Raw genomic sequence first — 18598 nt, forward strand, 5'->3', positions numbered from 1 at the left:
TAGAAGTATGATACTTGATGGACTTTTTAGGTGTTCTAGAAGTACAAGTAAGAAGCAGAAAGATAGACTGAGTTTTCAAAAATATGTTGTGGTTGGAGAGTCTGTTTTCATAACCACTGTTTCTGGAATCCACGTACATGACCTCAAGATTATAGTAATGTCTATATCCTGGGTCTGGGTCTTTGTTAGTAAGTGTCAACAGAGCATATAGTGTGGACCTACTTGGATCTATGGCTAAAAGTATTTTATTTTCCCCTTTTAAGTACTTCACAGTTTGAAACTTTCTCCTGTAAAGCATGTGATATCTGTAATGTTTTTCCTATTCTGAGAGTTTTTAGGGTGATCTCTGTACAACTAATTCTTACAATCTTCCTATAATAAATCAGGTAGTCTCTTTTTTTTTTTCTTGACAGATAGACAATGAAAGAGAGAGACAGAGAGAAAGGTCTTCCTTCCATTGGTTCACCCCAAAAATGGCCGCTACAGCCAGCGCTGCGCCAATCCGAAGTCAGGAGCCAGGTGCTTCTTCCTGGTCTCCCATGTGGGTGTAGGGGCCCAAGCACTTGGGCCATCCTCCATTGCCCTCCTGGGCCACAGCAGAGAGCTGGATTGGAAGAGGAGCAACTGGGACTAGAACCTGACGTCCATATGGGATGCCGGTGCCACAGGCAGAGGATTAACCAAGTGAGCTACGGCGCCAGCCCCAATCAGGTAGTCTCTTTAGAGCATTGCTGGCTAGATCTCAGACATAGGAAGTACATTTTATATTACCATGGCTATGGGGGTGTTGTGGCATATAGTCTAGGTTGTATGTAAAATTTTGATGCCCTGGCTTCGAAACAACCAAAAGGCTGGAAGCAAATATTTTTGTAAGGTAGAGGAGTCTGGCTTCCTGAAGAGGTTTTGAAATCTTCTCTTCTTCTTCTTTTTTTTTTTTTCTTCAATCTTTGTCAACGACATATGAATAGAGTTAGGAATCATCTTTTTTCTTTTAAGTGTTTATTTCTTTTTTTTTAAAGATTTTATTTATTTATTTGATAGGTAGAGTTACAGACAGTGAGAGGGAGAGACAGAGAGAGAGGTCTTCCTTCCGTTTGTTCACTCCCCAAATGGCTGCAACAACTGGAGCTGTGCCAATCCGAAGCCAGGAGCCAGGTGCCTTTTCCCAGTCTCCCACGCTGTGCAAGGGCCCAAGCACTTGGGCCATCCTCTACTGCCCTCCTGGGCCACAGAAGAGAGCTGGATTGGAAGAGGAGTAGCCAGCATAGAACTGGCTCCCATATGGGATGCCAGTGCCGCAGGTGGAGGATTAACCTACTGTGCCACAGCGCCAGCCCCAAGTGTTTATTTCTTTATTTTCATCTACTTGAAAGGCAGAGTGACAGAGAGAGGGGTGGGGAGGGAGGGAGGGTGGGAGGGATCTTCTGTCTCCCTGGTTCACTTCCCAAATGGCTGCAACAGCTAGGGCAGACCAGGCTGAGGCTAGCAATTCCATCTAGGTACCCCATGTGGGTGGCAAGAGGCCCAAGTACTTGAGCCCTATACTTGAGTTCTGTTGCCTCTCAGTACACATTGATTTAAACAATCTCTTTTAAAAGAGATAAGGATGAGATAAGGATGTGAAGCTATCCTTTTGGCTCAGGTCAGCATCCTCCCAAAAAACTTTGTTCTGCTACTTAGATTAGTAACTTTAAACATTCTTATGAAAGTCATGAGATTCAGTTTTACAGATGGACTCCTCCTTGAGGTGTTCAGGGGAATTTTTTATACATAATTACATTGGATGATGAAGCTAGGAATTTCAACAGTTAATTCTTAAAGAAAAATGAGCACTTTGTTTTGACTAAATTCCAATTTTATGGAATCTATACAAATTATATCAGGTTTCCTTTATACAAATGAAGAATTTGTTTAATGTTTCAATGCCTGGTCCCATGTTTTACTTCTCAAAACCCAAGAAAGGGACTTCTACTTAACTAGCAGTGGCTGTAATGAGACTTTCCTGTCAGTGGGGCAGACTTGCTGACCTAGACAAGGCTGTCCTCCCACTCCTTGGACAACTCCCTTCCCTACTTAGGAAGCAGCACCCTGAAGTTAGAGTTTGCCAGGCTATAGTCACTCTGATCATTGCCAAATATGAATTTCCATGTAGCACAATCTGGGCAGCCAGTGATATAGTGGTTTTTACCTATCATGTAATAATGTATAGTAGACAGTCTAAATGACAGAAAGGATTAAGTGAATTTTAGAAGCTCAGTGAAAACAAATAGATGAGACTAAAAATAGTTTGGTATGTTGTAAGTGCAGTCTAACCCAAGCAGCAACATATATTTTCAGGATGAGAAGCTGAGGGGCCAAAGTGCAGCCTGAACTCCCTCCTAGTGTTCTCTGAGCACCTGTTGTTCTTCACTGCACAGATTCTGCTTTCTGCACAGGAGGCAGAATAATGAATGCATTCATTATGAACAAAGATTTATTTAAAAACTGCATGGTGCTAAGCTGTAGAAGGAGAGGAATTCTTTGACTATTCCATTGTTTGACTATTACAGGTAATGCTTTGAACAAGGTGATGGTAATAGACAGTATGGGTTTAGCTTAAAGCCCATGAGATATAAGCTTCAGGTCCTCTAACTCACATAAGCCCATTAGGAGGCCTTATACTTGAGAGTATATGCATGATTTTGATTCTTTTTCTAAAGGAATCCACTGAGTTACCTAAGCTTCAGGCTCCATAAAAGCTAGGTTTATCTTTGGTTGTATCCATGAAGCTTTGGCAATGAAATCAAGCATGTGAAATATGATTTTGCTTTCAATGTAATTGTATTTATTTTCTATTTGAACATGAATTCTACTAAATGTAAGAAACAGTCTCAGTGAATTCAGAGATATTGCCAGGTTCTGGGTAGAGTTTACAGAATGCCAAGGTATCGGTGGGGAAAAGTGTCTAGCCCCACGTTGTCCGGGGTCCTGCTCGCTGTCTCTAATGCACTGATGTTCTGTCTGACCAGGAGGTGTGTGGTCCTGGCAGATGGAATCTTTGGCTTTCCTGCTCTGTGAACTGTGTTTTGCTCAGCTTTCTCTCAGCTTCTTCCATACCCCTGAGGAATCAAAAGACTTAATTTGGTTTCTTCTTAAAATCACTCTGGAATTACAGGGGAATTTGAGGTCATATCAAGTCATTTGTGCCTGAACATGACATGAACATGAACTCTACCACTCTTGTGTCATGCCATGTGCTGGGCTACTGGGCTTCATCTTGGAGTTGAGGCTGAAGTCTCCTTTTCTTAGATCCCACAGATCTCCTTGAGGATAGAGCCAGGGTTGCATGAAAAGACTCCCTTTTAGAGGAAATGACATCTAAGCCCTCTTATTACTGCCATTTGCGGATAAGCTTCCTTGAGTCAGATTGTGGGGTGGGGAGAGTCGCTGTATTTCAGTTGTAAGTTTGTCTTGGCTGCCATTTTTGCATGAACTGCACGCTTTGTGTCTTTAAGGCTTTGGCTTTTGAAAAAATTTTGATAAAATCCAGTATTCCTATGGCTCACAAATTTTAAACTATCAATATCTAATTTTGAGTTTCCAAAAGCTAATTTTTGAAACTTGAAAGACTTGAGATGATTTTCATTGCTCTGGTTAGGATGAGACTTCTCCCTCCAGAGCCCATGGAGGTGGAATATCCAAAGTGAAGAACCCATGAGATATAAGGATCTGGTTTGAAATTCATTATATTATCTAGTCATATCAGTGGCTATGAAACTAACCATGATACAGGTGCCTGCACTACCCACTTTCTCTTCCTGTCAGAAAGTGTCCTAACTCACTGAATTGAAGGAACATCTTCCCATATGCTACGGATGAATGCCTGTTGTTAAGATCAAATAATGTGTTCTTGGTCAGGGATCTTTGACTATGCTGTAACTACAATGGCCTTATTTGCAGCCACCTTAAGCAACTACCCTATATAGAAAATGCTGAATTGGAGAAAGATTCACTTTCTAAATTTGATGGGTATGTTCCATTTACCACATTTGACATTAAAAGTTCTGGATTCATCCTCAGAGAGGAGCCTCAGTCATGAACAGTGTAATTTGCAGTAACCAAATACAAGTACTCAGACTCAAGAAAATTGTATATAACATTTTTTTGCTGTCAAAATATTGGTTATAAAAATATTGAAAAAGTTATAAAATTAAAAATAAAAATATTATAAAATAAAGTAAAAATACTGTGTATAATTTTGAGTTATTTAAACAGCAATACTTGAATGTTTTACTGGTTGTTTGAAGAATTAACATAGTGTTCTTCTTTATATACTAAAGTGCTTAACAAAGACTAGTTTAGAATTATTCATTGAATTGATATACAGAAATAATAGTCTCAACTTCATAAAGTTAAGCTACATTTGAGTATTTCTCTGAATCATTTCAAGAGAAGGATGCTATTTGTATGTGGGATAAATACAGTGAGGTGTTTCAAAAGCATTTGAGCTATTTCCCTGGTAATTTCACTCTGATGATAATTCTAATTTCTCTTCCAGACCTTCTATAGACTAGTAACTCTCTATGAAAATTAACCAATGGGCCAGCGCCGCGGCTCACTAGGCTAATCCTCTACCTGTGGCGCCAGTACTCCCGGTTCTAGTCCCATTTGGGGCGCCGGTTTTGTCCCGGTTGCTCCTCTTCCAGTCCAGCTCTCTGCTGTGGCCCAGGAAGGCAGTGGAGGATGGCCCAAGTGCTTGGGTCCTGCACCCGCATGGGAGACCAGGAGAAAGCACCTGGCTCCTGGCTTCAGATGGGTGGCCGCAGTGCGCCGGCCGTAGCGGCCATTTTTGGGGTGCACCAACGGAAGGAAGACCTTTCTGTTTGTCTCTCTCTCACTGTCTAACTCTGCCTGTCAAAAAAAAAAAAAAAATTAAAGAATGAAATTCAAGAGTATGCTTCAATTAAAGATTAGTAATGAATCAGGATTATTAACATTTTAAAGTCATTCATAGTTCAGAATTGAAAATATTACATGTGGAAACAATTGTGATTACAGCCTCCCTCCTCTAGTTATTTATGATGGGTGTGGGCTTTAAATCCTTTCAATTCTATTAAAAATTGGTTCAACTTAAAAGGGTTATCTTCTTGAACCTTAAATGATTATTGATGATAATTCCAAGATGCTTTCAAGATGAAGATAACTGAAGTAAGAATCGCTAGAAAGAAGAAGGAACTTCACAAACAGGGGACTTGATCAATGGCATTGAAAACAGGCAATAAAGTTAGAATTGCTAAGATGGAATCCTTGGTGTTGAATGTGTTAAATTAAGGATCAGTATCTAAACTCTTATACATTGTGCGTCAATCATTCCATACAAAGATAAGGAATTTTTAAATTTTACCTTTTGATAATGAAAAATAGAAATAATACAGGAAAATGCCCCAAATGCATTTCTTCCACTTTTTTAAAAAAAAGTTTCTAAAATCTAAGCCTTAGCTATAAATAAGATGATAATAATACATTAATATTGTAAAGGTTAGTTAAGAACAAAACTAACATCAATATTTACTAGTAAGACTCAAAAAATAGCAAAAATTTTGTTTAGCAAGCTATTAACACATAGGAAGGGATGAACGACAAGGATGATCTTTTAAAAATAAAATTGTAGTGATACAAAATTTTCAAATTCTTTCTTGTTACTCATCTTTATTTATTTATATTTATTCAGTAATATCTCCATTCTTCCACTCATTTATCACTTGACCAAATATCTATTGAGTACCTAGCATATGCAAAGCTGTTATAAAAACCATATTCTGAATCTAATAAAGCATAATTATTCTGAGAAATATGTTCTTATAATTTAAGTAAACACCTTCAAAAATAGTTGAATTCTTTATTTCTATGCACATTAAAGATGTACATTATTAAGTGTTACATAAATAGGTTGAAAAAGTCAATGCATATTTAATTTCAAATATATGTATTCTCATTTCTCTCAGCACTGGAAATGGATATTTATGAAACTTAGATAGATAATTAATTATTTAACTACAGATGCATGCCTGCTGATGACTTAAATTTATTTGAAGATTATTGTGAAGTTATTTAAAATTGACAAAGCATCAAGAGTCCACTTACCATCCCGTTGACGTAAAGAATTGTCGATAGTTATTAAAGTAGTTCAACAGAAAGGCAATATTCAGTAGCGATTTGAGGTGTAGTAAATTTTATTATAAAATACCTACTGCACAGCATTGTACAGTACTGCTTGTTGTAGAGTAAACATTTCCTGTTGACATCATCTATTCTCTTTGAGAATAGATTGGTTGTTTATGTATGGCTTGCGTAACTGAGAATTAAGTGATCACAAAAATAAACAGGTCTATTCAGAACCCATTTATGTAACTTCTGGTTAATTCTCTAAGGTTAAGCTTTTAATTATATCCAATTATTTCCTGTTAGTTCACTGAAAACTGACAGCTGAGTGATGAATAATCTGCATCACATATTATTTTTACTTTTTAGGAGACAACCAAATTAATTATGACATTGTCTGCAATTCTTAAACAAAAGTAAAATTTTGTTAATTTCCTTTCAGATGCGATCTGTGAGTCGAGTCTTTAAGTTTATTGACATGCCAACAGAAGAAACTAAGTCTACCAAATCCATCAAACCATCCAGTAACTGCCAGCTATCAAAAGTTATGATTATTGAGAATCAACATGTGAAGAAAGATGACGTCTGGCCCTCAGGAGGCCAAATGACTGTCAAAGGTCTCACAGCAAAATATATAGACAGCGGAAATGCCATCCTGGAGAACATTTCCTTCTCAATAAGTCCTGGCCAGAGGGTGAGATTTCAACATTGCTTGCTTTGTTAGACCTGTGTTCAGTAAGGAAGCCCAATAGCCTAAAGCAGTGTGTTAGAAGAATTCATTTATTAACACTATTATTGTAGACTAGGATCAATACTGAGCATTCACATTTCAAGTTACTATTATATGGAGATTATATGGAGTTACTAGTTTTCATGCAAAATTTAATATGTGGAGTCCTAGGTCAATGTTCAATATGATTGCAGGATATTTTCAATTGTATTACAGGATATTTCATTTGTTGCTAAGTTATTAACTAAAGATACTATTCAACCCCAATTATAACATGTTTAAGATTTTTTATCTTGAAAATATCTTTCAATAAGAGAATATTTTCCTGCTGATTCCATGTAATGTCTTCTTAAATTTTATCTAATTTGCACAGTGTCAAGTGTCAAACAAGTGGCTTTTGATTTTTAGCTTTTTACTTTTTAGGGATTTTCATTAAGATGTCAATTGTTTAATTTTTTCCCCAAATTATTTAGTAAGCAAAAATTAATTACTAAACAAAAAGAATTGACTAAGAAATATTTTGTTTCCTGAGCATAAATAATTGTGCATTATCTTAAAGTGTTTCTTATGGATCTCAGCACTAGGCTGAACTCATATAAAGAACTCAGGCAATATATACTGATTCTTGGAATTGATTCTTAGAGAAGATGGTCACCCTCTGTGTACTTCATGCTCTGTAAACATAGTTTTGTATTGTCTTCAAATCTCTCCTTCTACACTGTGCTATAAATCCAGACAGGGGTATTATATGCTTCTGACTGATGTTCTTTTTTATTGATATAATATAAAAGAGAGCCAGTTCTTTTTTTTAAGCTTTATTTTATTTATTTGGAAGGCACAGTAACAGAGAGAGAGAGAGAGAGAGAGAGAGAGAGTGAGTGTGTCTTTCATTCCTTACATGGCCGCAATGGCTGGGACTGGGCCAGGTCAAACCAGGAGCCCAGAGCTGCATCTGGGTCTCCCACATGGGTGGTAGGGGCCCAAGTACTAGGGCCATCTTCTGCTATGTTACCAGGTGCATTAGCAGGGAGCCAGATTGGCAGGTGAGCAGCCAGGACCCAATCCGGCACTGCAATATGGGAAGCTCGCATTACAGGTGGCTGCTTAACCTGCTGCTCCACAGTACCAACTTGAGCCAGTTCTTCAGAAAATCGAATTTAAGAACTTATCTTCGTGATTAATTTTAAATAGAGTTTCAAAAACTATTAATATAGTGTTGGTAAAGTTATTAGGCCACCATCACTAACACAGGCATAAGAACAGATTGTTAGCACTTAACTTTTCTAAATGTTTCATAAACAAATAATGCATTGCACAAAGTAATTTTTTTATTTTTAAAAGATTTTATTTATTTGAGAGGCAGAATTACAGATAGACAGAGGAGGAGACAAAGTTATTTTTAAAAAGAGTATAAGATGAGAAAAAAAGTGCCATGCTAAATGACTTACTATGAGAAGCTAGACTTTTTGACTCATCTTTTTTCTTAAAATAAATAAATTTATGTACCAATAAAATTAATTCTCTAAGATATTTCTGTTCATTAAAAATGGGATTTGTCTTATTTTTCTCTATTTCTGAGAGAAAATGGTTTTAAAGGGGGCAAAATGGAAAGGTTTTGCATTTTAGATAAAATTTACCCCTAGTACTAGATGAAGACTGGTCTTTGTGCTGAGATTAGAACCCTGATGAAATCTGAATTTTTTGATGTATTTGCTTCATTATTGAACTTATATATTAGTTATGCCTTAGAGCTATGTAAAATTAATTATGTCTTGACTCCTACCTCCCATCAGAAAAAACACAATTAATTACTGTTTTGCCTTACATCGGCCGCTGAGAGTGTTGTCCTTGGATCACAGAATGGATGCCAAAGCTGCTAGCTAGTATCATTATAAACAATAGCAACACATAGGTTGATATCAACTAGGTGTGAAAGCCTTGGTAAATTATGTGGTTTCCCTCCCCCTCACATCTTCCCTGTCCTTTGCTATAGTGGTGCCTACTTGCCCAGTAAATCAAATTCAGTAAAGCCCTAGTGGAGTGAGAGAATTTGTAGAGACCTCATACCTGTAGAAAATTTCCCTGATGTGAGAATTGTCTACAGAGTTGTTACAAAGTGAGGAAGAAGTACTATGTTCATGCATATCATTGTCCCTGAGTCTTCATAAACAGAGTAGACCTTGTGTGTTCAGTAAGTATTCATTGCATGTTGTGCTTTAGGTTCTCTTGGGGAACTGGAAATCACTCATATTAGAGAAGGCAAGGGTCTTAAACCTAGATCCATCTGACTTTGAAGTTCCTTTTCATCATATGCCACCTCTCTAACTTAAAAGAAGGTGGAGGAACAGATGAATGAGAGGGGGAGGGGGGCGAAGGGAGTGTCTGTACCAAGAAATCCAGTGAGATCCGGTGAGGCTGATGCAGGATCCTGGTGATGCTAGCAAAGCTAATGTTTCAAAGACCTTTACTTGTCCGAGAACTACTCAAAGCCTATACTGATTTTGTATTTATAATTTTGTCATTCTTTAAAAAGCCACCTCTTAAACTGTATAAACTCTAGGCTAAAAAACAAAAACAAAAACAAACAAACAAAAACCAGCAACAACAAAAACCCTTTGATATGCCTTTGAATAAGAGATCAGCAAGCAAATGCCATAGGAATTCAGAAAAGGAAGCAGTTGGTATCAGTTGGCAGAGAGTTGGGCTATTCAGGGAAGGCTCTATACAGGAAGTGACATTTAGAATGAGGCTTCAAGATCTGAACTGTGCACTTAACCCAGTGAAGGTGGGTGAGGAAGAGTGTTTTGTGTTTCAGACAGAAGACCTAACATGAGGCATGGAGCATGCTCAGAAAGTAATAACTGGTTTGGTTAGGTTAGAGGATGCCTGTAGGATAAAGGAAGCCAAGATTAGAGCATAATGATGGAAATTTACAGATTTTGAAAACTAAACCAATGAAGGAAGTAAAAGACTTGGAAAATTCTAATAGATTATGCTAGTAAGTGGTTTCTGGTCATCCTCAAGAGCAGTGGACCAGCATCATCTGCATTGCTCAAAAACTTGAAGAAATGCACATTCTGGGGCACCTCAATCAGACTTGCCGATGGAGACAGTGGTCAGTGTTTAGTGCCCTCCCAGGTGTGCCCATGCATGTATCTAACTGTCAGAAAACTTGTTTGAGAGCTGTTTTGCGTAGAGGAGTATGGGCAGAAGTCCAGCTGCTAAAGGCTGGTTGAATGGGGGAGCATTGAAGCGAGAAACCATTTAGAACACTCACGTTGATGATGGGAAGTGATGGTCAAAGCAAATGCAGTGTGGAGGTATTCGCCTCTGCCTGAAGTAAAGTAGATTTTCTGTGAGACAAGAGGAAAGGAGATAAGTAGAGTTAGACAGAGTCTTGAATGCAAGAATTGGGAAGGAAAATGTTTCCCAACTGAAGATATTCTGCTACTTCCAGGTTTTAAGTCGACTATATTAAGTCATGGAAGTCAGGAAGGTTAGTCTTCTGACTTTTTTCTTCAGTCTTATGTTGGCTACTCTGTGTTTTTTTGCCTCTCCTTATAAATTTGTCAGTTGCACAGTCAGTTTGTAGACATCCACAAAAACATTCACTGAAATTTTTATTGTGATTGCCTTGAATCTGTAGATAAGTTTGGGATTAACTGACATCGTGACATTATAATGCTCTTTGACTCATAATGGAGTTACATCCTGATCAACCCACCATAAGTTGAAAATAGGTTTCAATGCGTTTAATACATCTATCCTGATGTATGTCATAGCTCAGTAACTCAACTCTGTAGATTATCAGTTATTTATCCTCATGATCATGCAGCTGATTGGGAGCAGCAAGATGGTATCAAATTGCAGGTCACTAGCCTGGGAAAAGATCAAATTCAAAATTTGAAGTGTACTCAGTTTTTACTTAATGTGTATTACATCATTATTAGTTTTAAAAAATAATGATTTGAACCATTGTAAGTCAAAAACACTTTGTATTGAGTCTTCCTATCCATAAACATGGATTATTTATCTACTAATTTAGTTATTCAGTTTCTTTCATTGAAGTTTTACAGTTGTCCTTATGTAGATCTTATATGTATTTTGTTATATTTATATCTAAATATTTCATTTTGGAGATCATAATGTAACTGGTATTGCTACTTTAATTTCAAATACTACTTATTCATTACTGTTGTACAGGGACATGATCAACTTTTGTATATTAACCTTCATTCTCACAAATTTGCTGTAATTACTAATGATTATAAAAACATCCAATTTTTATCATTCTTTAAGATTTTCTATACAGATGATCATATCCTCTGTGATTACAGTTTCATTCTTCGTTCGCAATCTCTATATCTTTCATTCTTTTTTCTTGTCTTATTATATTAACAAGGACTTTCAATATAATGTTGAAAGCAATGGTGAAAGTAGATATCCTTGTTTTGTTCCTGATCTTATTGGGAAAATCACAAGTTTCTCACCATTAGGAATGGTATTGGCTACAGGACTGTAATTCTTGATCAAGTTGAGGAAGTTTCCCTCTAATCCTAGTGTGAGACTAGTGGGAAAATCTTACATGTGCTGGTTCATTCCCTAAATGGCTGTAATGACCAGGGCTGGGCCAGGATGAAGCCAGGAAGCCTGTAACTCCATTCTGGTCTCTCAAATGGTCTGCTGCTTTCCAGGAACATTAGCAGGGAGCTGGATCAGAAGGGAAGCAGCCTGACTGGAACTTGTGCTCATATGGGTTGCTGGTGTTGCAGTTGGCGGCTTAACCAACTGCGCTGCAACACTGACCCCTTTATTCTTGATAATGTTCCTTTCTCTAAAGTCTTTGCTTTACAAAAATAATATAGCTACTACAATTTCCTTCGAAACAGTGTTAATATAGAATAGCATTCTCCATCTCTTTGCTTTAAAACAATGAATTTCTTTTATTTGTAAAGCAGAGAGAGAGAGAGAGAGAGAGAGAGAAACCTTCCACTAATTGATTCACTCCCCAAATGGCTACAATGGCCAGGGCTGGCCTAGACCATTAAGAAGCAGACTCATATTTAATTATTTAATTTATCATTTTGGGTATACAGAAACACTGTGGACTAGTTATTTTTCTTCAAAACAAAAAAAGCAGTTGAAATTCAGGGCTTATGTAAGCATATCATTTAATTTTTAGTGGATTTCTGTATTCTTGATGATATGGTGAATAGATGGCAAAAATTAATATTTTGTACAGAAAATTATTCAGTCTTCATATTAAAACATTTTGTCCATAGTATTTACTTTAAAGATGTCCTGTTACTTTATTTGCTTTTATTTGAGGCATTTAATTCACAGAATCTACACTTTAAAAGTGTTTTTTCAATGCATGAGAAATATAGCAAGTATTTTGCAACCATTACTATAAAAAATCTATTTTCTTTTAAATCTCAAATAGCCTATTCTTAAAAGCTGATGATTTTTTATCTGAATCTTAATAGCCTGATTATATCTCTTCCTTTTTTCCTTTTCTTTTCCCTCTCAAAATGCAGGCTGGGGTTTTAATTTGGAGTCTCTTCTTTCATGATAAACCTGGACTTACCAAAATTCTTCAGATACGTATGTTGTATATGTCATAATACCTAGATATTCTTTTGATTAAATAGATGTTTAACAGTACTTCAAGATATATTCTTTTGGGTGAACATATCTGCTTTCTCCATTTGTAGCCCCTTCAAAATATCGAAATGTTAGCAGTAAGTCATAGTTCCAAAGATTCATCTCGTATCAGCACAAGCACTTAAGAGCCTGTTTGGTTAGTTAAACATGTCTCATTTTCTGTCTTGAAAAAAGTTGGTGTGAAGTAGCTGAATCATTCAGTAACTCATCCTGGGTGTATGTACGCAGATTCTCCAGATTCTGTTTATTCAAACACTAAACAGAGATGTGTGAACAAGTATAGTCTCCTTGTGCGTCTGAATTTCACTTGACTTAACATCCTGATCTGGAGACTACAAGGATGTGAAAAATAATTACAACATATTTCTATCTGTTGCAGCTTTAAAATGACAAGTAGAACACTGAGAGGAATGTCCTGAGACTGTTCTATTCATGGTACAGTGCAACTACAACTAGCAGCACGCTCAGCACTGTGTAACTCTCCACTTGGACTTATCTCGGTCCAAAATTCTCAGACAGGAGGTGCACTGAAGTTACTAGAAAACACTGATTTGGAATTAAGATATGTCTTAAGAGCTTATTTGCGGGAAGTACTTTAGCCTTTTTTAATAGATCACTGAGAAGACTGGAAAAACAAATCCTGGAAAAGAATTATATGTGCCAATTATATGAACAAAAAGGCTTTGTTAGGTAGAAACCAACGAGATTCTTAGCTATTGAAAAACCTGTCAGACACAATGCATTACCAGTGACTCAGTGATACAGAGCAGCCAGAGCAACAGCTGAAAACATTAAAGCTAAACAAAGATTTACAAATTGCCTCTCAATCCAATGGATTCCCCATATAAAAACTGAATTCACTAAAAATTGTACTATTTACTTCTGGGGGAGAGGGACCATAGTCATTTATCCTACTCATTAGAACTTTGACTAGTGATACAGGGATTTGGATCTGAAGCCACTTTTTAGCAAACTTTTTTAGTCTAACTTAGAGCAAATCACATCCCAGTTGAACTTTTTCTTCTCTTCCCTCATACCTCGCCTTTCTGGCACATTCAGATGGCTTATAGAAGACCTTGCTATTTTGTTGGAAAACCCATGACATCTAGTGAATGTGTTTGTGTAATGTGAGCTAATTCAGAAATGAAAATGTGGGGATGAAATTCCACATGAATTTTAAAGTAAGAGTTGATAAAATTGACTAACTCTATTTATTAGTCCAATCAGCTAATTATGTGTGTTCATTCATGTGCTCATTCATCCATTTGTCCTTCCATTTGCCTGTCCTTTGGTCAGTCCAAACAAGTAGTTGTATGAGCACTTTGTATAAGTACTGGGAATCAAATGGAAAATAAGATAGGCTATGCTGCCCTTTATGAATTTACATTCTTAGGATAAACACAAAAAATAACCAAGGACAAAATAAATAATTATTGTTTATGATTTGTGCCCTGAAGACACTCAACAGAGCATTGTGTATAACCTTTAGCTGACCTGATTTTCTCCGTTGCAGCAGAGAATAAACACTTGTGAAAATCTTATTATGGAGCCTTTGTGATGGATAGGAGGACAGTCTTTAACATCAGAAATATGGATATTGTCATTTGTATTTTCTTAAAGATTTATTTATTTGAAAGAGTTACATAGAGAGGGAGAGAGAGAGAGAGGAGACGGTGAGAGAGAGAGAGAGAGAGATCTTCCATTATCAGTGTTGTTACCAGCTTACCCCAAAGGCCTATTTTATTATCAGGTCCCTAATAAGTGTTCAGTAAGTTATTATTATTATATCATATGGGTTGTTACATACTCTAAGACGTTTGTGGTGGACCATGCACTATTACAGGTTGGTGATATGTATAGAAATTGAGAATAAGCATTTAGAAATTCATTTATATTATGTATTTTTAAAGTTCTGAGTTCTAATGAATTGAAAACTAAAAAAATCAAGCTATCCTTTACTACAGACAGTGTGAAAAGCTAGAAAAAGAAGATTTTGAGTGGTTTGTCCACAAAGAAATAGTAAATGAGGAGACAGATATGCTTACCCTGATTTGAATATCATGAAAATATTTTTAAAAGTTTATAGAGATGGAATTAAAAAATAAGCTTTTTTGTACAATTTTTTTGAAATCTATGCATTGTTTTTCATAACATCTTTTTCCATGAACTTTTTGAAGACCCCTTGTACACACTGTGTACATGTATCAAAACATACGATACTCCATCAATAGGTACAGTTTTTAAGTGTAAATCAAAAGACCATGTGCTCACTATACTGTAAAGAGGCCAAACAATTACAAATAAAGTAGAAATGACGTAAGGGGAAGGCCGTTTATTCAGTGTTACTAAGCGCCAGGCAGTCTGTTCGGAGGTCAGCTGATGACTGCAGGAGGCTCTCCCATCCGGAGCACCTTCCTCAGGTGCTGGGAGGTGAGCTGACCTCAGGACACAGGGTTGGCCTCCCTGTGGCCTGTCTGTAGCACTGGATCTCTCCAGCAATGCACGTATTCGCACGTCTATGCCTTGCTTTTACAGTCTTCAGGTAACAAGGATAGTTTATTTGCTTTGTTTTGTTCTCCTTAATAGCCTTTTTGCTGTCTCAAGTTTCCCTCTTGCCAATCAGTGTATATGTAAGAATTTTATTTGACAGCTATCCAAGTGCTTATTCACTGAGGTGTGGGGAGGACTTGGCTCAACTGGCCTTCTCTGGCTATAGAGGTACTCCCTGTACATATTCTTGTTTATTGTCAGGCTGAACTTGATACTTGCCTAATTTTTCAGGGATGGTAACTAAATAGTAAGCTTCTATTAAGTAATTTTCAAGTTTATATCCAAGCGATTGATCCCTGTTTCTAGGACTTCTGGGTTGAGTCCATTCTTATGTGCATTAAGCCACTGTGTTTGCTCTTCCTTAATGCAAAACGGGCATTTTTCAACCTTTTTGTTGTTAGTAAAGATGAGCAATAAATGAAGCCGGTGCTGGGTCTAGTTCTTTATAGCCAGCTTCTAATTTTTTAAATAAATATTTGTTTATTTATTTGAAAGTCAGAGTTACACAGAGAAGGACACACACACACACACACACACACCTTCCATCCACTGGTTCATTCCCCAGATGGCCACAGTGGCCAGGCTGGGGCCAAGCCAAAGGCAGCAGTCTGAAGCTTCATCTAGATCTCCCACTGAGTGGCAGGGATCCAGGCACTTGGGCCATCTGTTGCTGCTTTCTCAGACACGTTAGCAGGGTGCAGGATTGGAGGTCTACATTCTGTTGCTCTTCCCAACCATGTCAATAGTGCTCCTAATTGGGATCCTGCAAAAACAGTTGAATGAATAGATGAAAAATCTTTCCCTGGTGATGGGAGAAACTTTCCTAATGGTTGTTACTGAAGTACTGTTCTGAAATATTTGTGTAGTGTGGCATCTATGTCACAGAAGTAATTCTATCACTTTTCCTTGGTAGGTGGGCCTCTTAGGAAGAACTGGCTCAGGGAAGAGTACTTTGTTATCAGCATTTTTGAGACTACTGAACACTGAAGGAGAAATCCAGATTGATGGTGTGTCTTGGGATTCGATCACTTTGCAGCAGTGGAGAAAAGCCTTTGGAGTGATCCCACAGGTGAGTAAGAGATTCAGCCAGAAAAAAAGAAAACAAGAGCTGAATTACATGTTCACCGTTATTTGACACTTGCACTGAAGGAATTCACATTACCCTGTCAAATATATTCATTAAGAATTGCTGTCTGTTGTTGTGTGTGCCATGTAGGGAGAAAAATTTATCTCTGAAAGTCTGAAATTCTCTGTGGGACATAGAGTTATTTGAAATTGTAGTTTTGATTGCATTTCCCTGAAGACATGATCTGCAGTGAAAGCCTGGGGCTTTTGTTTTCACATGCGATTTTCTCACTGCTTTATAGTCTGAGCTCCAAGTTAGCAATCACAGCAGGTTGAGAAATGCTGTGCAAGACATAAAAGATTCTCCTGAAAGAGCAAACACTTGGTAGTGGAATTGCAAATGTAAAGTGTAGTGGTTGGGTTCTTGTTCTTTAGATAACAAACACTGTCTCAGATTGATAAGTACTTTTTTTTTTTTTTTTTAAATGTCACTCTGATTTGGGTCACAGAGGTATCCCTAGCCTCACTGGCTTAGTATTATTCTGTGTTATTGTGCAAGAGGACTTCTTGTGTATGGGGGAAATAGCTACCGTTCCAGTTTAAAACGATCTAATTGGAAACCAAGAGATGTCTTTACGGGTCCAAATCTGAAAGGCATTTGCTGTGTTTCTGCCAGTATTTGCTCTCATCTCTATGGCTGTTCTCACTGTTTTCATGACCACTTCCATCTCTTTGTGCTAATAAGGACTGAACTCATTGTACTACATGGTTCTCCCAACAGTTCTCTGTTTTTAATACAAAATGAAAATGCCAGAAGCATGTCCAGGTAGACTGACTACACATCCAGACAGAGAAAAAAATTTCTATTTCTTGCTAGGTTATCTTGGGGGAGACATTTGTTCCTTTCAACTAATGAGGCACTAAATATTGTAACTGCCTGGCTGGTGCTTGAATTCACTTGTCTAGACTTTACCATGTTGCCAGAAGATTAATTCTGGTTGGGGTTTTGTAAACAGTACTGTTTCTTTCAGAAAGAAAAAGAGAAATTGTCAGATGGTGTAAGATAAAGAAAACCTGGAAATGTGGGTATCCCGAGGTGATAGCATGAGGCAAAATAAAAATGTTGAAGATCCTGGAATAGAATCTGGTTGTCAGAGAAGTGTGTTTTTCAGTGTAGACTATCTTCTGGTCCTTTTTTAAACAACAATAAAACTTCTGTTTTCTTTCTTTTTCTTCTGTTCTTGTTCACACAAATCTGCCCATTAGAATAAGCGAGCTCTAAAAGTTAAGTTCAATTTCACTAGGACTCCATTGGTTTATGTGCATGTAGTGATATTTTATTTTACTATGTACCCTACTTAGGAATCTATGCCAGATCTGGAGATCTGAGTGTAGCAGAGTTGTGAAAGTTCTTTATCTTGCCTTTCTGCCCAAGTAAATTTTCCAAACTTGCCTTTATTTTCTTTTCCCTTTTCGTTATGATAACTTTTTTTTTCCAAAAAAGCTTTTAACATGTAATACTTGTACATCTTTCTGGGGCACAGTGCACTGTTTCAGTACATTCAATGTGGTGTGAACTGGTCAAGCTTTATAAGAATTAAACACAAAATGCATTCAGAGGTTCCTTTACAAATGCTGGCTGACGCTGATGTAGATCTTCTCGGATGCCTGTTGGTGACCGTGGTTTCTGGGACTGTTCTCTCAGGATCAGAAGGGCTCTGTAGACAGTACTATTTCCTCTCTAGTGAAAACCTTTGAACATCACGTGAATGCCCAAAAAGAGAGGAAGACGGCAAACCAGAGATGCCTTTATTTTCCTAATCTGCTTTGAAAGTTCACATTAAGTAATTTTTTCCTTCCTTGGAGTTGGATGATTACAAAGAAGGAAGAAGAAATACAAAAACACATCCGAGGAGAGCTATTTTTTTGTTTGCCTTCCCAATTCTTTCTTCCTTCTATCTCGCAGAACTTGCAAGGACATAGATATGAGATCTCTGACATTGGGACAGCAAAGATTCCTGGGTCATGTGCTCATTTGTTTTCAAACACATGACACAGGAACTTTGAACAGTGAGCTTCCCCTCTCTCTGATAGTGATCCTAAAACATCAGCTGTGCAATCACAAGATGCCAGTGGTTTTGGCAAGTCCTTGTGGGTTGCTTTACGTTCTCTCCTGTAGCAGAGAAAGCAGTCTCAGAGAATCCGGCAGCCTGCTAGACAGGATATTGTGTACATTTCAAGGTGGAATTTCCTTTAATTTGTTTTCCTCTACGTGTGAGCTGTGAGGTTGTAACCAGTAGACAATGAGGCTTACAGTCAGAGTGCCACTGGCATAAGTCAATTCAAACACCAAGACTTACAGTTGCGCAACAGCCTTGAACCTTGTTAAGCACTGAATTCAGAAAAACATAAAAAAATAATTTTAACTATTTTTAGAGCTTTAATTAC

General features: G+C 37.3%; 1 protein-coding gene across 3 annotated transcripts in view; it reads left to right on the forward strand.

Annotated features, from left to right (window-relative positions):
• Positions 1-18598, forward strand: part of CFTR (CF transmembrane conductance regulator) — a 221603-nt gene that overhangs the window by 177465 nt on the left and 25540 nt on the right. For all 3 annotated transcript variants that reach the window (XM_089327932.1, XM_051847972.3, NM_001082716.1), the window contains 2 exon segments: positions 6584-6835; positions 15999-16154. In XM_089327932.1, the coding sequence (XP_089184058.1) occupies positions 6584-6835; positions 15999-16154 (408 nt within the window).

This window comes from Oryctolagus cuniculus, chromosome 3, assembly GCF_051225735.1.
Source record: "Oryctolagus cuniculus isolate XC-2025 breed Fujian yellow rabbit chromosome 3, ASM5122573v1, whole genome shotgun sequence".
Classification (NCBI taxonomy): Eukaryota; Metazoa; Chordata; class Mammalia; order Lagomorpha; family Leporidae; genus Oryctolagus; species Oryctolagus cuniculus.